The 23848-nt window shown below is 44.7% G+C and overlaps 1 protein-coding gene across 1 annotated transcript in view; it reads left to right on the plus strand.

The window, feature by feature from the left end:
• Positions 1-11574, plus strand: part of Polr3C (RNA polymerase III subunit C) — an 81267-nt gene extending 69693 nt beyond the window's left edge. The window contains exon 11 of the mRNA XM_077663608.1: positions 11419-11574. Coding sequence (XP_077519734.1) covers positions 11419-11559 — 141 coding nt within the window. The 3' untranslated portion in view covers positions 11560-11574. The remainder of the gene's footprint in view (positions 1-11418) is intronic.
• The last annotated feature ends 12274 nt before the right edge of the window (positions 11575-23848 follow it).

The raw sequence follows: 23848 nt of genomic DNA on the forward strand, positions 1-23848 counted from the left end.
CGCTCTCTCACATAGCCGTAGTTTCCGCCCGAGATCATTGAGAATTAGCTTTTTTTTTTATGCGTGTCCTTTTCTTGCGCATTCCCCCGTTTTGCATTGTAGTGCAGTCCTTGGCAGCGCGCCAAGATGCTGTGCGCTGATGACATTGCAGCATATTTACCTTTTGACAGGAGCTCCGGAGGGGGTGGGGGTAGCTCCCTTGGCGAACTTGGCAGAGCACCAAGATGCTGTGCGCCCTTAACAGGAGCACTGGTGGCGGTGGCTACATGCATGCGGGTAATACCTACATGCATTGGGGAGTACATAGGTGTGTTCTTTTTGCTTTTTTTTTTGCCGGTCCAGATATAACGATAATTGGTTATAACGATCAGGTTTTCGGTTTTCTCAATATCGTTATAAGTGGATTTCACTGTATTCACCTGTAAAAAATAAACGTGTTGCCAGCAAAGATATATCAGGTGTATAGTTTACCTCTGTAATATAATTTATGCATAACTACAAGGTTGGGTCCTAATATGGAACCTTGAGGTGCCCCAAGTTTTATTTCTAGGTTTTCCGAGCGTTCTCCTTTGGGGTTTGCGAACTGGTATGTTAAAGACAAATAGCTTTTGATAAGGTCTGATGCAACACCTTGAATTCCATACTGGTGGAGCTTATAAAGCAAAATTTCGTGGCTAACAGAATCAAAGGCCTTCACTAAATCAAGAAAAGTTCCCTGAGTATACATTTTTGCTTCAAAATTTTTTATAATTAATGATTTCACATTGAGTAGGGCCTCTTCAGGTGTCTTATATTTTTGAAGCCCAAATTGAAATGGTGAGATTATATGATATTTTAGCAGGAACTTACTCAAATGATTATTTATGCACATTTGCCATATCTTTTTAAAAACTGCTGGTGGTTTAGCTCTGGTTAACCCTGGTTGAAAGCGAAAAGCTGCATCTCCCTGGCTACGCTTGCGGTTGAGCTGTAGCAGCAGCCACGGCCTTACGCAGCAGGAGCAGCACCAGCCGTCGAAGATGATGACGCCAAAGTGCGGTGGAATCGAGCTCGCTCCACGTGCCAGCGGCACACGTCGTTCGGCTCCACGCCATCAGACGTTCTAGCACTTGAGCCAGTAAATCAATCATTCCCTTCATCGTGCCGGCCTCATACTGATTGGCGCGACGGAGCGACTTGTGGTTTCCATAGATAGCCATACTGACACATGCACAGCAGTGGGATTTTTTTATTTCTTAAACGTGTTGCTTTCTTCGAAACGACATTAAAGACGCTCACACAAGACAGTATATATTGAATACAGCTTCAGTGATATTTACAACTATTATTGCTCATTGTTTATTATTGTATTATGGAAACAAATCCAGTTCCGAACGAGGCGCAAACCCTGGAGATAATTTCAAAAAGCCAAATTGAAAAAGAAATTGGTTTTTTGGGGAAGGGAAATGGCGCAATGTGAGACATAAAACCAACGTTCATTTTCCTTCATTCATTTTCCTTCACTTATAACGTGGTTCGGGTCACTTCCTTGTTTGACCTCTGGCTACATTCAAGGTCAAACTTGCAAAGCTGGCGTAGTGGAGCTTTTCACTTCAAAAACCGATAAAACTGATATTGCTCTGTAATTTACGAAATCATTTTGCGTTCCTCCTTTGTGTGAAGGTGCCACTTAAGCAATCGTATAAACGCGTGTAAGGGCTGCACCCTGTTTTCTGGAAGGAAATGTGTATAAAAAAAAAAAAGAGCCCATGTAAAGGCCGCACCCCAACTTTCCACAACCTACGCGGGAATAGCCTTCGAAATGCATGCGCCATCTCCGCGATCAGCTCCGGCTGCAAGCAACAGTGTGCTTGATCGCGGAGGCCACACACGCGCACAGGAGTTTCCAGGAGCCGCTCACAGATGGCGTTTGAGGCCACGGGTCATCATCAATCATCATCATTGACAGTTTTTTTCCTCTGCCGCGAGCTTCTGTTATTCATATCGCCATCAGTATCGCTAGCTCCAACTTTTTGTGGCTCTCAAAGACACAAGAGTTGTAGTAGCGTGTTCACCGTAGTTGTGGCTTTTGGTGATAACACGGCAAGGCCGAATGAAGCTGCAAGCAAATTCGGAGAATCGATGTGCTTGTATTTGTTATGTAATATTCGTAACGCCTTGTATTGAATAGCCTCTAATTTTGCGACGTTACTTACTGACTGGGGGAAACAAACTGTGTTTGCATATTCTAAAACTGGCCTTATGAAGCTTGTGTAGGCCATAAACGAAAGTTTCCATAAAGCAGCAGACGTGATATTAGCAATGTGAGAGTCCCACCTGGGGTCAGAAGACACAGCGCGACTTCAAGATATTTGCAGTGTTTAACGTTCGTTAATGGTGTGCTGTTTATAGTGTGAGAAAAGCATGACGGGTTTTTTTCTTGTTATGGTCATACGAACGGATTTTTGCAAGTTTGTTGTCATTTGCCATGCAGTGAGTGCACCATTCAGTTATTTTTTTTTAATGAACTGTGTAACGAGAGATAGTCTTCGAGGCAGTTAATTGTTCTGTAAAGAATGCTGTCATCTGCAAATAATTTAATGCTACAATTGATGCCATTAGTTATGTCATTGATAAAAATCAGAAATAACAGCGGGCCAAGGCCTGATCCCTGAGGAGCTCCTGAAGTAGCGGGAACTGTTCTGGGTGGGGCATACTCTAGAAAACTACAAACTGAGAACGATGTGACAAACAGTCTCTTAACCGAGAAAGTAATTCCTCATCCCCGATAACGTTTTCTAGTTTTCCTAGCAATTTATGGTGCGATACACTGTCAAATGCCTTAGAAGAATCAAGCATTAAAATATCTGTCTGGCTACCGTTGTTAATGCTGAGTGCTAGATTATGTACGACCTCCGTTAATTGAATAATGGTTGATAGATAGTGCACGTCGAAATTCATGCTGGTGAGGTGTCATTATACTATTTCGATCTATAAAAGCGGTTGTATGCTTCGAAATGGCATGTTCAAGAATTTTGCATGATGTACTTGTAAGGGAGATTTGTCTATAGTTTGAGGGTAAAGCAGTGTCTCCCGATTTATGAATTTGTATAATATCTGCTAGTTTCCAACCTTTGGGTAATTTTGAAGATGAAATAGACCTTCAAAAGATAGCACTGTGGTATTTGCTACGCCATTCCGCATACCTCTTTACAAACTAATTTGGAGTATTATTTGGGCCGGTTGCTTTTTAGGAATCTAGGTTGAGGAGATAAAAAATTCCCCTAATTCAGAGATGTCGAGTATTTATACGTGGCGAAATGCAGGCAGGGGTCAAGGCTTATACCATTACCTTTAGTGAAAATTGAAAAGAAAAATCGTTGTACATATTGGCAGTAATTCTTCTAGAGACAGCCCGGAAGGCACTGTTTTGTAGTCACGAAAATGGTTCCAAAACCTGTGTGGATTATTTTTCAAACAGCTTGGCAGAGTCACATTGAAATAGTGGTCCTTCGCTTCAGCTTTTAAACAGTGCTTGCTCTTCCTCCACTCACTTCTGCCCTTGGTCTTGATAGCTCTGTACTTGACACTGTGCATTCTTGTGTTCCAAGGGTTATTTTTACCTACACGTTTGATCTTTAGCGGAATAAAGTTAGTCATACAGTAATGTACTTTCTAGTCATAAAGTAGTGTCCTTAAAACTAAGCCAAATATTATATAGGTCTGTGGATCGGTCTAATGCCCTTTCGGCAAAGCTGTCGAATTCATGTGCTAGATGGGTTAGTATTCTGTTGTTGTCTGCCTTTGCAAAGTTGTTTATGGTAGTGGTTGGACAGTGGCATGTTATGGTGCACTCAAGAGGTGATTGACAAACTGGTATCCTGTGATCCGAGATGCCTTCAATGATGTGGGTTGCAACACGGAGAAATGATCACTGATTAGAACCAAATTAAGAATGTTTTTTGCTTAGCCTTGTGCACATGTGGAATCCAGAACTATTTGGTGGTTAAAGTTTATCATCAAATTGATTACCGCGTCTGAGATAAGTGAAGAATGATGCATGGTGGTCCACTCGATATCTGGTAGGTTAAAATCGCCCATGAGAATGATTCGAGAGTTACGATACCTCTGGAGGAAATCTTGAATTGCAGATATACAATCGTGACCAGAGGAAGGGCTTCTGCACAAGCTGCCGATAATAATGTTAGTGTTGTTGCAAAGAACAGCTTCCGCACCTGCTTCTTCAGAAAGTATGACAAATGGAATGTGTTTTTGTATTATAAGAGCAATGCCACCACCACGGGAAGCATGGTCTTTTCGGACGATTTCGTAGTTTGGTGGAACCACTTCATCATTGCCGATATCTTGAGAGAGCCAAGTTTCCGTAACCGCAGCTATACCTGGTTCGTGTTCAAGCATAATGCACTCGAAGGATTCGACTTTATAACGCTTCTAGCATTGATATTGATAATCCTCAATTCCTTGCGCGTGTTCCCCATCGAGTCATTGGCAGGCTTAGTTCTGTATTCTTTTGCTGCGGAATTTCATCATTCTTTTCATCTTTTTTTTTCCAGAGGCACTCTGGTATTGCTCTCGTAGTCCCAGATGTATGCGTGGCCGTTGACGGAACAGTTTGTCGAAGGCTACGGATACCTTGTCTTTTTTATCCCGCTCCTGTTTCACGCTCGCCCAGGGGTTTTTTCCGATTCCAGGAATTCCGGGAGAAAAATCTTCACTGATAGAAAAACGTGTTTTTGAGTCTGTGACTGTTTTTCAATATTGCTGCTTTGTGCCTTGAGTCTAACAGCTTAAAGATAACCGGTCGACTCTTGCTGCTCTGTGGTTTGCCTAATCTGTGAATTCGTTCTATGGTGACCTGATCGAGCCCTAGGGTATCTTCAATAATTGTTTTGTTGACAGCCTGCTCAAGGGTTTCATTGTTCTCTCCTTCCACTTCTTCTAAGCCATGCACAATTAAATTCGATCTCCTGCTGTGGTTTTCCAAATCATCAGTGCGTTTTTCTAGTGTGTCAGTTATTTTCGACGTACGTGAGACTTCACTATGGCAGGATGTTATCTTGTTTTCTAACACAAAAAATGCATCTAATTTCTTCTCTATTTCTGTTAGTCATTTCTCCTTTATGTCATTAGCAATGATCTTGAGTTGTTTTGCAATCTCTGTCAGATCAGGGCCAGGGTTGGTTTTAGTGTCTCCTCCTAATACAGTAGCAGTTTCCCAAGAAACACTGTAGCGCCAGGCACTAAACACTCAAGCTGTGGGCATGGCAGTGCTAGTAGGAAGCGGACATCTGAACGGAAACATTTTCCAAATGGTTTCCTTCGAGGGCAATAGGGTTAAGCCACCGCATGCCGGTAGTGTCGCCGTGCCCAGTGTCAGCATGATGTTCGAAGCCATCCGTCTAGCGACCGAGGCCTTGAACAATTAAGAGGTTCGCCACACAGGCCTCTAGGCGTGGAGCCCCCTACTCCCTCGCGGGTCCTCATACCTGTTGTAAGTTGGCGCTTGTGTGTGTGTGTGCTCTCCTGCTTTCCTGTCACTTGATCTGCGCCATTGTTCCGTTAAGCACCTCATACCTGAGTTGGGAAGGTAGGGGTGCCTCCTATATCGGTGGACAGCAAAGTTTTTTCTGATCTATTCGGGGAGGCCATATATGCTCTTGATTTGCGGTGGCGCTGGTAGAATTCCGCATGTGAAGTGGTCTACGCATGTGCCCGGTGATGGTCGTTGCGGCCAGCAATCCAGAAGCTGTGTCAGTGCGTCTTGCACGTGGAAGTTCGAGCTGCTGGATGCACGGTCAGAAACATTTTCCTTGGGCAGGCTGCTGGTGCTGGTGCTGGTTTGAAGCAGCACTCCAATAACAGTCTGCACAATGAAGACAAAGGGATTAAGCCACCACATGCTGGTAGTGCCACCGTGCCTAGTATTGGAGGATGCATTGCCGTATTGCTAAAGTACTTACTATTCATTTCATCTGCTTACTCTTTTCCGCTAAGGACCGCATTGTTTAGCAGCATTTGCTCCTCTTGTGGGGAGTTTTGGCCTCTGCCTTTGAGGGAATTAACTTGTAAACATATTTTTGCAGCATTGTCTGTTATTTTCGAAACCTTGATTTCATAATATTTTAACTTCGACTTCTTTATATAAGCAGTAAGTCTGTTTCAAAAATTTCTTGAACTTAACAAAGAAGCTCGCGTCTTTAGTGGAAAGAAATCGATGAAACATTTTATTAGCTGTATTCATTTTGTATAGTGCACTGTCGATCCACGGTTTTTTTATCTTTTTACACTTTTTTGATTTCTGGAGGGGAAATTCAGAGTCATAGCAATTGCTGAATTTTTTTAAGAATCTGTCATATGCTTTGTTTGCTTCATGCTCTAGATACACCAGAGACCAATCTGCTTGCTGAATTCAAGCTGTAAATTTACTCAGTGACATCCTATTTATATTGCTGTGTTGAAAATAATTGCCATCTTGTGCCTTATGGGACAGGGGATGCGTTGCAAAGAAAAGAGGTAAACGACTGATCACTAATGTCACACGAAAGTGTGCCAGAATTATACAATAGATGTAGAGCAACTGGGAGTAATTAGAGATGGTCCTGTTATAGTGCTTACATAGCCATACGATGCAGTAAGATTGTTTAAAGTCACGTGAATGAGTGCCGTTAGAAACTGTATTAGTGTTGATATTATGTGGCGGCCAGCCGAAGAATGAGGTGTGATGAATGATGGACAAGAGATGATTTCATGGCCGCTGGCCTAGCGCGAGCGCTCCATCCCGCACCACTGCCAGCTTCGTCTTCATCACAGTATCACCCAATATATTATAAAGAATGGTTTTCCATAAGGTTGACAGATTTCCAGCGCCTTCTCTAATTTAGCCAAGAAATATCGCTTATAGCCAGTTGGCTGTCTGTAGAGGACAACAAGTATGAAATTTTTTGTATCGATCCAAAACATTCCATGTCAGGAGTAATCTCATCAATTACCTCACCTACGTATTGGCGTCATAGATAAAGGGCGACACCACCACCTTTACCGCTTCCATGCAGGCATACGCAGGACTCCATTTGTCACCATGCAAGATAAGTTCCAATTGTGCTCACATCGCTGTACTCCTGTTAGAGCTCTCACAGCCAGATGCCTCACTTAAACTTAAGTCTAGAACGTTGTCAACGCTAATGTCAATGAACACAAGAACGCCGACGGTCTATAGCTTCAGTGCTGCGTTTCTGCTAACATTGTGAATGCCAACGCGTGCAGCACACGTCTGTCACTACCGCCATGTATCTTAAAGTGCGACTGAGGTGTCCACTGTCCCAGGGGGCCAGTGCAGGTGGGTGGTGGTTTTATTGCAGTTGCTTTGCAGTGTCGGTCCTCGGTGGAGACGATGGTCCGTTTAGGCGCAACACGTTGCAGGAGGGAGATGAGCCGTAGACTTCTTGGCAGAAATGTACAGCTTAATTTATTTACAAACTATTTACAATCTTTACACATCGACCATGGTGGTCGCTAACATAAAGAGCAATTGGGAGCATCAGGCCAGAGGTTGCCCTGCGAAACTCTGTCCTGCCTGACCGACCTAAATTGTGCTACGTGTAGGGGTTCCTCATTCTTCGGAACGTGGCCAGCACAAAGCTTGACCCTGTCTGCACTTTCACGACTCCGACTCTCCACCTAGAGCCCCTGCCAAAGTCACCCTTTTTTGGCCCCAAAACGCCTCCTTAAATCCTGTGCCCAGCATTCTGGGGACCATTTTAGTGACCAATCAGAAATGAGTTTCTTAGAGCCAAATGGAGCATTTCCTTTCAAATTGAACGGACCTGTGGCATGCCGGAGCCCACGAGCTTGTTTACTCACGAGCACCAAGTGCTTTTCCACAAAGTCCCAAAACAACACTGACACGACAGCAAACTACACACAAACACAGATACAGGGTGGCATCTGAGCTCCGCTGGCCAGAAGAGAGCAAACACAGCTCAATAACTGCCTTCTAGCAGCACGAGTCTGTACGACCATTCTCGCAAGCACCCAGCGGGTGGCTGCCAGTAGCCTTTCATGCGAGCTTCATTCCTCAAGCATCCCCAGAGCTTTCCTCGAAACACCACTGTTTGCAGAAGCCATAAAACTTACCCCAGACAATGCGCCGGGGTGTGCGACGCGCACGCACTGTCTGCAGAGTGGGTCCCATTCTGGCGCCCCTCGCTGCCTTTACTGCTTTTACTTTTTGGCTCAGCAGACCTCTGCCAGCAGCATTTGGTGTTTGTTTTAGAACAGCCGGGTGACTGTCACCGGGGTGGGGGCCACACGACGCGCCGCTTAGAAAATCTGAAGACAGGGACCAAGTCAGCGGCACGCGGGGAGAGATTTGGATGTCCCACTGCATGGCAACCTGCAAACTCAGCTGCCTCCACGGGTCATCCTGTTATGACCCAGAGGTCTTGATGTTATCAGTTTGAAAACTTCCCATAGGGTCCATTTATCAAAAAACTGGTCGGGCTAATCTTAGCGGTGTAGCACATTAATTAGCGTGAGCTGATTGGCATTAGTGGCTGAAAAGACTTGAGTGGTACAAGCCTCCGGTATGACCGCCTTATGGTTGTCTGAGAATGCAAACATCGGCTTTCTATTTTTTCCGCGTGCTATCTTTGGGGACAAGCGCCCATGTGCACCACACTCTGCTTAGAGGAGCCTTCCAAAAGTGCCCGCAGTTCAGTATGGCTGCCCAAGCGGCTCGGGTTATGGGCTCGGTCGATGAATTCGAAGCCTCCCAACAAGACAGGCGGCTTACTTACCCGCTCTCCCCACCACGGCCAAGAAGGCAGCAGGGGAGAAGGCGCAAGAGGGTGGGTGGTGAGAGAGAGCATGGTGCGAATGCCCCACGGGGTGAATCATTGGTGCCGCTAAGAGCTTCAGGTGGCGAGGGGTCTGTTTTCAGTCTCCCCTTCCCACGTGCTGGCGCCCTTGCCCTCTTGCTGACTTGAGTGCTTCACGCTGCAAAAACGGCCGTCCGAGTTGGCCTAAATTCCGTTGTCTACAGATTGCTGCGATGCCTAGCCTGCAGTCACTAATGTAAACTCTGTTCAAGTTGCAGACTTGGAGATTGTTGATAAACGCACAACTGCCTGGCAACAAAATCAGTGAAACAGACCCATTAACTAAAATCTAGCAGTCCGTGAAATAAATTGGGAGGTAAAAGAAGCAAAAAAAGAGAAAAGCTTTTCAGAGGACAGTGGTGACATATGGCAACAGCTTTTATTGGCTTATCCCAGATGGCGTCACTGTCCTTAAGCATCCATCAATAGGGCACTATGGAATAGATGTGAAGGATTTAGAAAGAGGTGCTAGTTCCTAGTCTCACTTGTAGCAATGCAGTCCTGTGCATGAGATCAGAGGTTCAAGCGAGGTAAGAAATTAAGCAGCGTGGGGCACGTAGACTTGCTTTGGGAGCACATGGCAATACACCAAATCGGGGGCTGCAGTGTGATATTGAATGGACGGCATTCGAGAGCGGGAAAGCTATCAGGAAGGCAAGATTTGAGACGTGGGTAAGAGAAAATTTCCAATTACTTGTGCATGAGGAATGTCAACACAAAATGGAGAAAGCAAACCTGAAAATGGTCAAGCAAATATTTACACAGCAGTAGAAAAGAGGGGGGGGGGGGGGGGGGGCAAACAAGGAATTATTGTTTAAGAAGAAGGTTAAAGAAATCGAGAGGGCTCTGTGGGAAACAGGTTTGCACACAAAATCAGCACTGGGAACATACAGAACATTAGAGCAGGAAATATATACGGTAATTCTAGGTGAATTTTTCGGACATGAAGAGTGTCGTACCAGGTAGTTCCCCATTGCACTTTTCTAGGGAGAGCTTTTTGTTGTTCAAAACGAGGACAGGAGTATTGCGAACTAAGTCGTATCAAGTCAAGCACAGAGAGACAGACCCGTTACCTGGTGCGTGTGGAGAGGAGGAGGAAACGGCTGAACACCTGTATACTTTTCTGTAAAGAGCTTCGCCCTACAGTGGAAAGCAACGGGACTGATTTATTCAAAGCGTTCGGATTTAAGGACAGTGGAGGAAAAATAGATCTTAAACAGGCAGAAGTAACCAAGCAAAGGTTATCTGATTGGTGGCTAAAATCAAGGCAAGAGTGAGATTTCATCTGCACTTCATGGAAGGTCATGGACTGGTTCGTGCTAAACGTGAAGAGGAGCATTCTCTGTCTCCAATCTAAGTACAAATTATATTATGGGTTACGGTTAGGTGATGTGACCCGCCACACCGTTTAACGGGCTCAGCTTTATCCGTGCGTCCATTCTGGACAGTGGCTACTGAGACTAGTCACTTTTTCAAGCGAGTTTCCCCTCTGGTATGATGTAAGAACCATGGTCATGATGATGGTCCATAACGTTGAGTTCCTTCTCTGCAGTAGTAGCACATTACCACCGATTTTATTCGACCACTTTGGCAGCTGTGGGGATGTACAAATTTTGACGTCAGCTGCAATGTTCTGCTTGGGTATCTTCCTCAGCATGCAGATTTTGAATGTGTCATGCTTAACCCTTTCAGACACTGCTTACGATTTCCTCAAGAAAGAGAACTGGTTTGGTTTGCACCGCAAAACACCAATGGTAGTTCTTTTATGGGCATTTCATACCAAACTTCATACAAAGTTTCACAGTGTTCGGAAAATGTAATATCGAAACACTAAGCTTTGTCTGATCAGTACTCGAGGGATCAGGGTGTCCATATGGTTTATTTCAAAGATGCACATTTCTCTAGGAATGCAGAAAAAGGTGATATTATTGCTGAAAAAACCCATCTGCTTGAAAATAGCGGGTGATGTGCTACCGAGCTCACTCTTTTGAGAAATACGACCGATGTACTGCATTTGCAAGTTGACATAAAAAGCACCCTGTTTAGGGTATAAATGGTGCTAAATTCGTCTGAAACAACAAAATCGCCACTAGCTGTTGTGCACTCCCTGAAAAAGTTTGTAATGTGCACTGTTGTGTACAAAGTGCCTCAAGAGTTAACAACGCTTACTTGTGCCAGGTTGCAGTAGTAATCTCATCATTTTTCAAAAGTTTCCATTTTCTTCTGTGGGACCCAAAATGTTGTCTCCCCACTGCCATTATCCGAGGCGGTGGCTTTCTCCTTGTGAATGCCGAATCCCAAGCTTGTCTCCCTGCACTGGCGCTTTTAAGCTTCGTGGATTATGCTGTGGCCACATGCAATAAAAACTTGGTTGATGTTTTAATCGCATCCCCTCATTTTTGCAGAGGTGATTTTGACAGGAACAGTTATTGTATGCCACTGAAGAAATTAAATTTTCAGTATTTGTGTTCCCTCAAGCATTGTGTCTATCATGCTGTTCTGTTCAAATGATTTCCATGCTGAGGATTTGTTTTTCTGGCAGGTGAAGGAAATGATCACACCTCCCGAAAGGAAGCAGCTGGCCTATGTCAAACATGTGACCTCCAAGATAGAGCTCAGCGAGGTTCAGCTGGACGAAACCATCCTTGTTCTCCAGCTGTACATTCAGTCACTGTTGAAATAAATTTTTCACAACGGAGCCACTGGTCACTGGCTGTCTCATTCCTATTTCTTTGTGGTGAAATTTTTTCAGCACTACTGAGCCAGGGTGAAATGCACTGTGCATTAATTGCTCGAATCTGTAATGAAACATTCGTACATTCTTTGATATGCGTGAAGAATACACTGAAACACAAGGTGTCCACTGGGCAACATCACTGGACTTGTAAAGGCAAAGCAGTGTGCATTTGCTTGTTTTATATTCCACACGTTTCATTCAAGCTGAGCAGTGCGTTTTGCCAGTTTCAAGCAGTTCAGTTTTGATCTCGAAGCAAAATTCTGGAACACACCTAAGCAAAGCCTTGAACAAGTGCAGCAGCAAATAGAGTGAGCTTGTCTGTCTCTTCACATTTATCATCATCATCAGCCTGACTACGCCCACTGCAGGGCAGGGGCCTATCCCATGTGTCTCCAATTAACCCTGTCCTTTGCCAGCTGTGCCCACCGTATCCCCGTAAACTTTTTATCTCATCTGTCCACCTAATTTTCTGCCGTCCCCTGCTATGCTTGCCTTCTCTTGGAATCCATGCCGTTATTAAGAGGGGATGTGGGGATCAGATTGCAAAAATCCCCAAAAAGTCGATTTTGAAAAGTATACTTTTTGGTAGCTGCAACACTCTTTCTGTGTTGTACTGAAATATTTCACCTGAAAATAAACTCTTAAGCAGTCAAAATAAATATATCTGTGAGCATCTACACATAGACAGTGTGTACTAGTTTAGAACTTTCAGGCTTGTTTTCTCGAAAGTTTGTTTTGAGCTCATCACCTTGCTCGTGGAAAGCATAGCACAGCAATGGGAGCATGGATTTTAATCCCTTTTGTTTTGTTGTGATTACTGAAATGTGCCTTACGTCAAGAGAGAGTCAGATTTACCATTTAGGCTCACCGTTTTTATTGCACAATAATTGGAGCATGATACATTCTAAACATAAACCAGAAGGTGCATACTATGTCGTTTAGAAAAACAGCCGAGAAATTTAAAAATAAATTCAGAGAATCTTGGTTTAGACCATACTTCTTAGTAGCTATTACAAAAATTTACAGACACATAACACATTTTGCTGTCACGTTGGGCTTTCCATGAGCAAAGGAATGTGTGATCAACATATAAGCAATGATAAAATAAAAACTACTGAAGACATGATTGTAAAACTTTGTAACTGTCTGTTTGATGCTATTTCAAGCCAGTCCGCCAAATTTCATCACTCTTAAGTCAAAAAAGAGTTTGCTCCGATCCCCTCATCCCCCCTTAAGGACCAACGGTTATCTGGCCTTCACATTACATGCCCTGCCCAAGCGCATTTCTTCCTCTTGATTTCGACAATGATGGCAGTAACCCACGTTTGTTCCCTCACCCACTCTGCCCACTTCCGGTCTCTTAACGTTACACCTATCATTTTTCTTTCCATAGCTCGCTGCATTGTCCTTAACTTAAGCTGAACCCTTTTTGTTAGCCTCCACGTTTCTGCCCTATAGGTGAGTACCGGTAAGATACAGCTGTTGTATACTTTTCTATTGAGGGATATTGGTAAGCTGCCATTCATGATCTGAGAAAACCTGCCATATGCATTCCACCCCATTCTTATTCTTCTAGTTATTGCCCTCTCATGATCCGCTTCAGCGGTCACTACCTGCCCTAAGTAGACACATTCCTTTATCACTTGCATCTTGCTACCAATAGTGGACTGCTGTTAACTTGCTAGACATTTGTTTTCTGCATGTTCATTTTTAGACCGACCGTTCTGCTCTGCCTGTCTTAACTCATTGATCATGCTTTGCAGTTCATCTCTCGAGTGAGTCAGCAAGTCAATGCCGTCAACGAATCGCAGATTATTTAGGTATTCTCCATTAACTCTTATCCCCAACTGTTCCCAATTCAGGCCTCAGAATACCTCCTGTTAACAGGTGGTTAATAGCATTGGCGAGATCGTGTCTCCCTGCCTGATGCCCTTCCATATTGGAATTTTATTGCTGACTTTATGGAGGACTATGGTAGCTGTGCAGTTGCTATAGATACCTTCCAGTGTTTTCACTTAAGGCTCTTCTACACCCTGATTTGCCCTGATTTGCTGGTTACGCCGATGACGACGCGGAACGCCCTTGCTAAAGCACCATTTTACGCTCCCTGCTGCACCGTCGGCACGCACGTGGGTATGCACAAGGCAGGCTTGGGGGAAAATCAGTGTAGCTGTGTTGCCATATGCGGATGCTAAGGTGCGAGGGGCGCCGTTTACCTGGCTCGCTTGCACTGGCGGTCGCTTTTCCGGACGAATAATTGCACGTGCTCCGGAATCCGAAACTGCCGAACCGTTGTATGGTTGCACGTTCGATTTGCCCCTAGTGAGCCGGGCCGCACGTAAGCGTGCCGTTGTATCGCCTGTTCTCTCTTTTTGCCATTGACTGCTGATTTCACGATTGTATCGTTGTGCATTTATTGCTTCGAGCTGCACATGCCTCGTCATGCCATCCCATGAAGAACTGCATAACATGGAGCAGGGTATGGAGTTTTAGAGCGTATCTCTTTAGGCGCCCGTTTCACGTCGTCATCAGCGTAACCGGTTGTCCGAGTAGCACTGCGAAAGTGCGCCTAGAAGGTGGCTACCCAGGTGGACCGACTCCCCTTTTACTTTTTATGACTTCAAGGGTATCGCCAGATGCTCCCTCCTGAGTGTTTTATCCATGGTTTTATCCTCCATGGGTGGCTAGCTAGAGTCACTAGATAAGTTTTACCTAGTGATTCTGTGGATGGGTGGATGGATAAGGCTGAGCTCTTTAAATTGGGCGGTGGCACACGCCACTTAACCATGAATGGTGAAATTTCACTCGTCTTGATTTTAGCCACCAGTCAGAAAACCTTCACTTGGCTATTTCTACCCGCTTAAAATCTATATTTCCTTCACTGTCCTTAAACCCCAATGCTTGAATAAATCAGCCCCACTGTTTTCAACTGCAGGGTGAAGCCCTTTACAGAAAAGTATCAAGTGTTCATCTGTTTCCTTCTCCTCTCCACATGCACCACATAATGTGTGTATCTCGTACCTGACTCGATTGTAGCGTTGTGCGTTTATTGCTTCGAGCTGCACATGTGCTGTCATGCCATCACATGAAGAACTGTGCGATTAACCTGTCAAGGAACTGATATCTTGAACGGTGTTTGCGACAGACCACATTGACTTGTAGGATCACTGTCGCAAAATCTGTTGCCTGGCCGAAAGTATTAGAAGCGTTACCGGAGTCTTTTGTATTCACTTTCTTACTTGATTAAAATGGTACTGATAATACCAGAGAAAGAGAGATGGCTTTTTTTCTAGCTTAATATCGAGGTTATGTCACAATTTATAATTTGTTGCCTCGTTTTTAGAAGTCAGAAGATAGTTGATAAAATCACTAGGCCACTAAACTAAAGATTGTGCGCTCGTGGCTGACATAGTGCGAAAATCATTCGTATAATGTTCTTTTACATTTAAGGCCTCTCTAGGTTGAGCCGAGATTGTAATCATGCAAGTCATTGCGGTCTATCACGAATACTGTTCAAGGTATCAGCAGCTTCCACATGCAGGTTTTGCATGCGAGTGCACAGAATGCACCAGCCAGCACTCCTATGATGTCATCAGCTTCGTAACCAACATCCTCAACGCAGAAGAAAAAAATAGAACAAAAAATGATGAGGTCCCCTATGTCACTACTGCTGCTGCACTCGGCATTTCGGCGTGCTGCTGAGCATTGCTGTCTAAGGACTCAAAAGACATGCCTGCAGATTGGATCGGCTGTCTCGACCCAAGTGTCCCCTGTAGATGGCACTGCAATGCAGTTTTCGCTAGAGTCACTAGATAATTTTTTAGAGTCCCGCGTTTCTATTCCCGTGCCGCCTGGCTTGGAAGAATCATGGCTGCCGCGACGCAGTGTTGCTAAAGCAGTGAGCTCCATGAGCTTCCAGAGCCTGCGGGGCTTTCCTGAATGACCCGTATACATGTGCAAGATGTTGCTGCAACGAGTTACAAGAATTATTGTTTCCTGTTTATTCTGATTGTCCGTTCACGTAATCTCCAATTCGGCTGCAGAGGGAGGAGGTTCGTGGTACTCTGAAAACTTATCCAGTGTCTAGTTTTCTCTCATTCAATCACGCACCCAGCGGAGTATACCAGAAGAACTGATGATTGGGCGAGTTGGTGGTGATCCATCATATTAAAAACCAGCGCTAAAAAACACAGACAGAGGACGAGACTAGACACACACAAGCGCCTTCTGTGTGTCTAGTCTCGCCCTCTGTCTGTTTTTTAGCGCTTGTTTTTAATACGATGAAGTATACCACTTTTGCTCCCGACAGTGCATATATTTATGAAATCCAAAATTCTATTACTGCGCATTACCAACAGTTCAATATAAACATATTCAAGCCCAGAAAAATACGATACCTACCCAAGTGTCAGCTTGAGGAAAATTCGTGCAAAATTTCATGCCATGAATTTACAATAGCTTACTGCTGGAATGATGGTCTCTTATCACTGCTTCCAAGTAGCTTATGCAAAACAATGTGGCAGAACAACTTTTCAAGAAGCAATTACATTTTTACAAGCTACCACATAGTTAAGGTAAGCCGCTTCCTTCAGCATGAATTTTCATCAGCTTCGTAAGCAACATCCTCATCGCATATCCCAACAAAGTTTACTAAAGAGCGAAGGCCTCTCCCATAGACCTCTTTAACCATCCTGTGCTAGCTGCAGCAACTCCATTTGAGCAAACTTCCCAAACTCATGCACTGACCCAGTTAAGCTTTCTCTACCTTATTCTCTTATGAGCCGAGTAGTTCGGGGATGTTTGTTTAGTTTCCCACAGATGCGATGCGGAAATAAACACCATTGACTTGAAACATTCAACTTGTGCTCTAGTCTTTCAGGCTAGAGGGAGCAGTGCGAAAAGACTAGGATGAACACGGAAGCTAACAGGGCAGGTGCCGAACTACCAACAGTTTATTGAGAGTGACAAGCTGGCTTATAATTGCAAGCCAGGTCCCAAGTGACAGCTGAAAACAGTTAAAACCACACAAAGCAAAGAAATCTTCATATCAACACCATCCATCGGTAGCCTATAAAACATTCGGAATGTGTGCAGCAAGAATTCAACATGCAGCAGAGCTGATGAGCTAAAACCAAGGCAAGTAGATAACTAGAAAATAGGGGTGTGCGAATATTAGAAATTTCGAATACGAGACTATATGTTTGATATTCGATTCGTATTCGAAAATTGATATTCGTGAATTTCCGAATATTCGAAAATTCCCGAATACTCGCCAGCGATCGTATACTGCGCATACTTTCATAAATTCGACCATGGCAAAAACACATCTGGCCAAATTAGCCGATAATCGAGTTAAAAATTCCAGGAAAACAATACGGAGGTCCTATCCGCTTCCTTCTCTGCCGTTTATCACGCGGACCGACCGCATCCCGCAAGACTTCACCTCGCGAGATCTTCCCCAAGTGGGCTTTCCCACATATCACCCGTGCTGCGAACAAGATGGTCGACGGCCCGCATCGAGCAATCGAAACGCGAAATTGCACTTTTTTTTTAACCTTCGGTAATACGTTACATATTTAATGCCCACATCCGAAGAATGCGTCCTGTCGCATTCATAACTCTCCGAGTGTGACTTCCGCCATCCCGTTCTGTAAACTACGCTATGCGAGAAAGCCTACTTGCGGAATACCGCGGGAGCCTCCTGAAGGGGCGCGTCGAGTAGTCACAATAGGGAAAGCGATCCTGTTAAAATCTCGCCTATTGCATGGTGCATTGTAACCTGCACACCTCTTTAGCAGGCGTAACGGCAGACGTGGCAACGATCGGAAGGCCTCTGTCGCTAGGGCAAAAAAATAGCCTGGCAGCGTAGTTTCGGTTTCTGAGCTTCACCGCTGCCCCGCGACAACTTCAAATGTCGGCCCCCGCTTTCGCCGATAGTCCAATCCCAGCTCCGTGCGGCTTATTTCCTTTTCCTTTTTAGAAACCGCCTCGCCGCTCCGACGCCAGTGTGTGTTCCCCGGCCCCTTGCTTGCATTTGTGTTGTTTTTCCAGCACTCCAAACGGGTGGCTCGTCACGGGCTTACAGGTGTTAGCGCGATGGAGCCCCCTCATAAGGCCTTACTTCATCTTCAGCATTTTTGGCAGCATTTTTTTTTCGGGGGGGGGGGGGGAATTTTATTAACAAAGGCCTTCGGATGAACCGTGCATTTCTTCCGGTCCCTTGAACTCCGAATGAATGAGGTTTAATAGCCATCATGTTATTTTTTTGTTGCCAGTCTTGTCATTTTATGAATTTTGTTTTGCATGACCTCATTATAGTTTGGATAATGTTATGCTGTCTAATCAAGTAGTATACATTTCTGTGCACATCATGTTTTATTATATGGTACTGAGGCAGTCTAGTTTTGTTTATTTTAGTTGCAAAGACCGTGCACTATTTTGAAAAAATTAAGAAAATAAGGGCAACAATGTTTGCTTGCTCATCATTTCCTGAAATTTTTTGTACTGAACAGATATTCAATATTCGATTCGATATTCGAAGCCATTTTTTCTTCATATTCGTATTCGATTCGTATTTGAAAATTTCAATATTTGCACACCCCTACTAAAAAACAATGAAATTGGGCAAAATTAAAAGTGCAACCCATGGAGCAGTGTCAAAAACGAAACGTGAAGTCAAAAGTAAAAGTTAACAGGACCAAAAACGTGTCATTAAATCAAAGGTAAAAGATAACAAAGAAAATATATCTGACAAGGATAACAGAAAGGAGCGTAAGCCGAGTCAGAACTGATCGATCTTAACAAACACGAAGCGGTTTAAGCAAAACGAGCAATAAAGAATAACGGAAAGGCAATGTCAATTCATGAATGCAATAACTGTGTCAGAATTAACGCTTTAGGAAACCATATTCGTTGTCAATCAGTAAAATAGAAGAGGTGCTGACACACTGGTCACCAGCATTGGCATACAGCAGAGCGTACGTGTGTACAGTGGCTCACACTTTTCGCATGTCTTACAGTGGTGATCCAAATGGCCGCCAGCCTTGTTTCTTACAAGGCAGCGGTGTTCTAGTAGCCTGTCATTTAGACACCTGCTGGTTTGGCCGATGTACACATGCCCACACTTCAAATGGATCTCATATATAACATGCGTCGTACATGCTGTGAAAGGATCAACGTGTTTCTTTGTGCACAGCTTATTCTTTGGTTTGGCCAGCAAGGTAGAGACCTTCGCAAGTTTTCAAGGGGCCAAAAAAACAACATTAACGCCACTTTGCTTCCTTACCTTCTTTAAGTTGTGTGAGAGCTTATGAAGGTACGGAATAACAGCTAGCAGCTTCCTCCTTGTTTCCTCTTGCTTGTTACCCTTCTTGCCTTTGGCCTTGAGCTTCTAAAGCAGGGTGTTTGAAGCGCTACGCACCAGGTCTGAAATGTAGCCTGCGCTGTACAGGCATTCAACCTGTGCTGCAACACTGCTCTGCATAGTATGCGAGCAACTTTTTGTCAGCGCTGCTTGGATAGCAGAAGACACAATACCACGCTTAATCAACGCAGTCCTTTCTCAGAATGAGAGCGGTATGCCCAACAGTGGTGCTCAGGTTCAGAAGTGATTAACAGATCTGGAAACAATAGAATTGCCTTTCGGAGGCTCCCACGTGAAGTTCAGCCCTCTGGAATGCATAGTGGAAAGGGTGACAACATCGGTTATGGTCTGGTCTAGGGAGTCAGTAGAGCTGGTTTTGAGGATAACAAGGAAATCGTCCACATACTGGAAGATGTACAAGGCTTCTATTTTTACGAATACGCTTGTCTACTGCGGCAATGTAAATGTCACATAAAACTGGGTCAATTGAAGATCCAATGCAGATGTCATCTTTTGCATGAAGTGCTGTCCATTATGCAGTAGGTACAACTGTTGATTCAAGGTAGAATTCCAGTAGACTGAGGAAGTTTTCACTGGCAAGATCCGAGGAAATCTGGAAATGTAGCTCACCAGCTGGGAACAGGCCGCTGTGAGGCACAGAGTAAAACAAATCTGTGTCGATTGCGAATCCAAAGGTTGCGTCCTTCATACCTTCCTCTAGTTGCAAAACTACTTGCAACGTGCTCCTTACAAGAAAAGGGTCGTCCACACCAAGGCTGTTAAAGTAACACTGCAGGAAGGCACCAACTTCAGAATTTCTGCGTGCCTTTCTCTGACACGATAGTCTTCAAAGAGCATTCAGGCTTGCGAGTCTTTCCCGTAAAGAATACTTCCAGGAAAGCGCATCCTGCCTTCTCGGCCCACGTCTTAGTACTCTTGAGATTAAAATCCTCGAGCAATTTGAGCGCAGTGGCGTTAATGATGTCTTTTCGGCCCCTTGCAAATTTGCTAAAGTTTATACCTTGGTGGCCAAACCAAAGAATAAGCCGTGAGCAAAGAAACATGTTGATCCTTTCATGGAATGTGCCGTGTGTGTGATATACGAGATACCTCTGAAGTGCGGGCGTGTGCACATCAACCAAACCAGCAGGCGTCTAAATGGCGGGTTACTAGAACACCGCCGCTTTGTAAGAAACAAGGCTGGCGGCCATTTGGATCAGCACTGTAAGACATGCGAAAAGTGTGAGCCACTGTACACACGTACGCAAATCAAAGCATATGCCCAGACTGAAATCGAAAGGGTGATTATAGAGGCTCTGCTGTATGCCAAAGCTGGGGACCAGTGTGTCAGCACCTCTTCTATTTTACTGATGGACAAGAATATGGTTTCCTAAAACTTTAATTCTGACACAGTTTTTGCATTCATGTATTGACTTTGCATTTTGGTTATTCTTTTTCTGCTCGTTTTGCTTAAACCGCCTCATGTTTATGATTGCGCAGTTCTGACCCAGCTTACGCTCCTTTCTGTTTTCCTTGCTAGATATATTTTGTTCGTTATCTTTTACCTTTGACTTTGACACGTTTTTGTTACTGTTAAGTTTTACTTTTGACTTTACATTTTGTTTTTGACACTGCTCCATGGCTCGCGCTTTTAATTTTGGCCATTTTCATTGTTTTCTAGTTATCTACTGGCCTTGGTTTTGGCTCACCGGTTCTGCTGCGTGTTGATTCTTGCTGCACACGTTCCAAACGTTTGGTAGGCTATTGATGGATGGTGTTGATATGAAGATTTCTTTGCTTTGTCTGCTGTTAACGGTTTTCTGGTGTCACGTGGGTCCTGGCTTGCATTTAAAAGCCTGCTCATTGCTCTCAGTAAATTGTTGGTAGTTCGGCGCCTGTCCTGTTAGCTTCCGTGTTCGTCCTCGTCTTCTTGCGCTGCGCCCTCTAGCCATGCAATAAGACCAATAAGCCCAAACAACAACTCCAGTAAACTCTTCCTTGCACCACTCCAGCTAGCACTCCGTAGCAGGTGACTAGGTCATTGTATAGGTAATCGTGCGCATTCAAGATTCCTCAAGAATTTCCTGAAGCAGAACTGGCACTTTCATGGCTTAGCCTTGTGCTTGCCAGTCCTGAAATTTAAAAAAAAAAAAAAACTATTTATGAGCAGAGTCTGTTCTCAGATCAGTCATTGGCACATGCCTTTCTTTTCTCTCTTTCCTGTCTCTAGTGACATGCTTTTTTGGGAGGGGGAGGGGGGGCAAGACCGTGTGAGAACTTCCACAGCTTGGCTGAAGCTCTCATGCTTGAAATGTAGAACACTGGAAGAAGCCACCACGGTGGCTCAGTGGTTATGGCGCTTGGCTGCTCACCCGAAAGACGCAGGCTCGATCCCGGCCGCGGCAGTCAAATTTCAATGGGGGCGAAATTCTAGAGGCCCATGTACTGTGCGATGTTGGTGCAAGTTTAAGAACCTGTAGCCGTCTTGTGAAAAACTGAGGCAATACACTGCCTCGGCAATGTGGGTATAGGGTGCTTCTCAAGCTGTATTCAAGCAGCTTTTTTCCCTGCATCCTCTCTCTCCCAGTGTTACCTGTACCACTAAGAGCAAGAAATAAACTTCAACTTTAAACCCCAGGTAGTCAAAATTTCCGGAGCCCTCCACTACGGTGCCCCTTATAGCCTCAGTCACTTTGAGACGTCAAAGCCCCATAAACCAAACCAAACCAGAACACCAGAAGAGCTAAAATATAGAACCTCTTGCTGCATACTCTAGTGCATTTATGTGAATTCTGACTTTTCACAAATTTTGATTGGGTTGGGTTTAATGTCCCAAAGCGACTCAGGCTTTGAGGGACGCATTGGAAGGCTCCGGATAATTTTGACCACCTGGGATTTTTTAACATGCACCGACATTGTACAGCACACAGGCCTCTAGCATTTCGCCTCCATCGGGATGCGACCGCCGCAGCCAGGATCGAGCCCATTTTCATTTGAATTAAGAAAAGTTTGAATGGTTCAAGCTTAGGAAGATTGTGAAGCTTTCCTCCAAGCAAGCCTTTCTCACTTTTGTTTAGCTCCTCATGCACGCAGAAGCTGCTTTCCTTTCAAGGAACTAATATACGGAACCGATAAATATTTGCGTAGAATAAAAATGCTATTTGAGGTAAAGGAGTACATACACCAGATTCTTCAAGGGCACTGTTCAAAAAGGCACGCAAGCAAGTGCTTTCATGGGTAATTAGTCATCCTCTACTTTGCATTCACAGATCCCCGGGAGTTCTCATACCGCTCCTGGTGCAACGGTTAGGAGATGCGCCAGTGCCCTGCGGTGGCCACCGGTGCAGCTTGTGTGGCCCAGGTTGCTCTTCCCGAGCAACCTCTCGCAACTAGTTATTACTTTAACTGCCACAGTGGATTGCTTCTCTGGAGATGTTCCGTGGATTTTTCATTCACGGTCAACGACGCCAACAACACCGGCTTTTTTGCGACATAAGCTTCTACTTTGTTTTGATTTTAAAGTGTGTAGAACCAAGTTTGAAAGGTGTTGTGAACATCAGCATGACAAACAAAAGGATTAAGGCCGCGAGTTGGTAATGATTCATTGTTAAACGCAGCTCTTGTGTTGTGGGTCTTTCTCTAGTAAGCACAGCTCTTCCAGCCTATTCCTGGGTGACTGGCATAGTATTCAAAATATTCAACTGCTGACAGCACAGTGCAACTCATTCGGAGGCATGTGTGAAGACGCGATGCGTGTTCCCAGTCGTGGTCCCATAGTGGGAACACCCCCTTCGAAGCCAAAATTGCTGTTCTGAAATGTGTTTAAATGCAAGAATAAAATATCTGAGTGAATTATCATGAGCTTACAGTGCTCAGCACATGGCCCATAATGGCAGTAAACACCAGGCCATCCTTCGGCGGTGCACTCATTGTCATTCGGCAATTCAGCAGAAGAGCACACGTTAAATCTCGGCTGCATTTTTGTAGAGGCAAAGCAAGATTTCGATGCAAGTTAGCCCTTTGGGGTCCCTTCTTGGGCAATGCAACACGGCTGTTTTGGTCTGCTATCAGGCACAGCCTGACCAGCTTTTCTGTCGGTGAACTGCACCCCTTTTAAAGCAAAAGCTTTACTGGCCTAGCGGCCGGCGCCGATTTTGCCGTGGACTGCAGTTCGACCTTGAACGTCCTTGCTGTTGCTGCTCCAGGGCTCCACAGCTGCTGCCCGACCACATGATCTAGTCGAGCAGATGCGGCTTGGCATCTGTAATGTTGAGTGCGTTCCGCACACTGGATAGGCAGCGCAGCCTCCCTCCACCCTGGCAGGTGGCAGCTAATGGTTGATCGCGAGAGGTTGGTCACCCAGTGAACACTGTGGCCTATTGCTGCAGTGTATCCTGTCTGCCACAACGTTGCAAGTGCTAATGCATTCAGCCCACATCTCTCTCACCACCCCCACATACCTCAAAGCACGATTGACGTGTCCACTGACCCAGGAGGGAGCCAGTTATGCGCCCTTCCTTTCCTCAAAATCATCGGCATCTAGAAAGTCAACGCCAATGCTAATGAACACAGACAGCTTTCGCTCTGTGTATCCTGGATTAGCTGGCCTAATTCACATTCATTTTTCTCAATCCGCATCATGTGCCATCTCTGCCTAAATATTGTTGAAAGACATGGTCACATGAACAAACACCAAAAATAAACATTTGACGAGTTGTTCTTGCAGTTTTTTCTTATTTTCACGGTGCCCAAAACTGGTGACACAGCTAAAAGTGGCCAAAAGTTTAGAATCAAAAAGGGCTGAAGATTCACAGGAGGTGTTTATCTGGAGCTCTTCACTACACATGCCATACCTCACAGCACACTGTGTAG

Source organism: Amblyomma americanum, chromosome 4 (genome assembly GCF_052857255.1).
Source record: "Amblyomma americanum isolate KBUSLIRL-KWMA chromosome 4, ASM5285725v1, whole genome shotgun sequence".
NCBI lineage: Eukaryota > Metazoa > Arthropoda > Arachnida > Ixodida > Ixodidae > Amblyomma > Amblyomma americanum.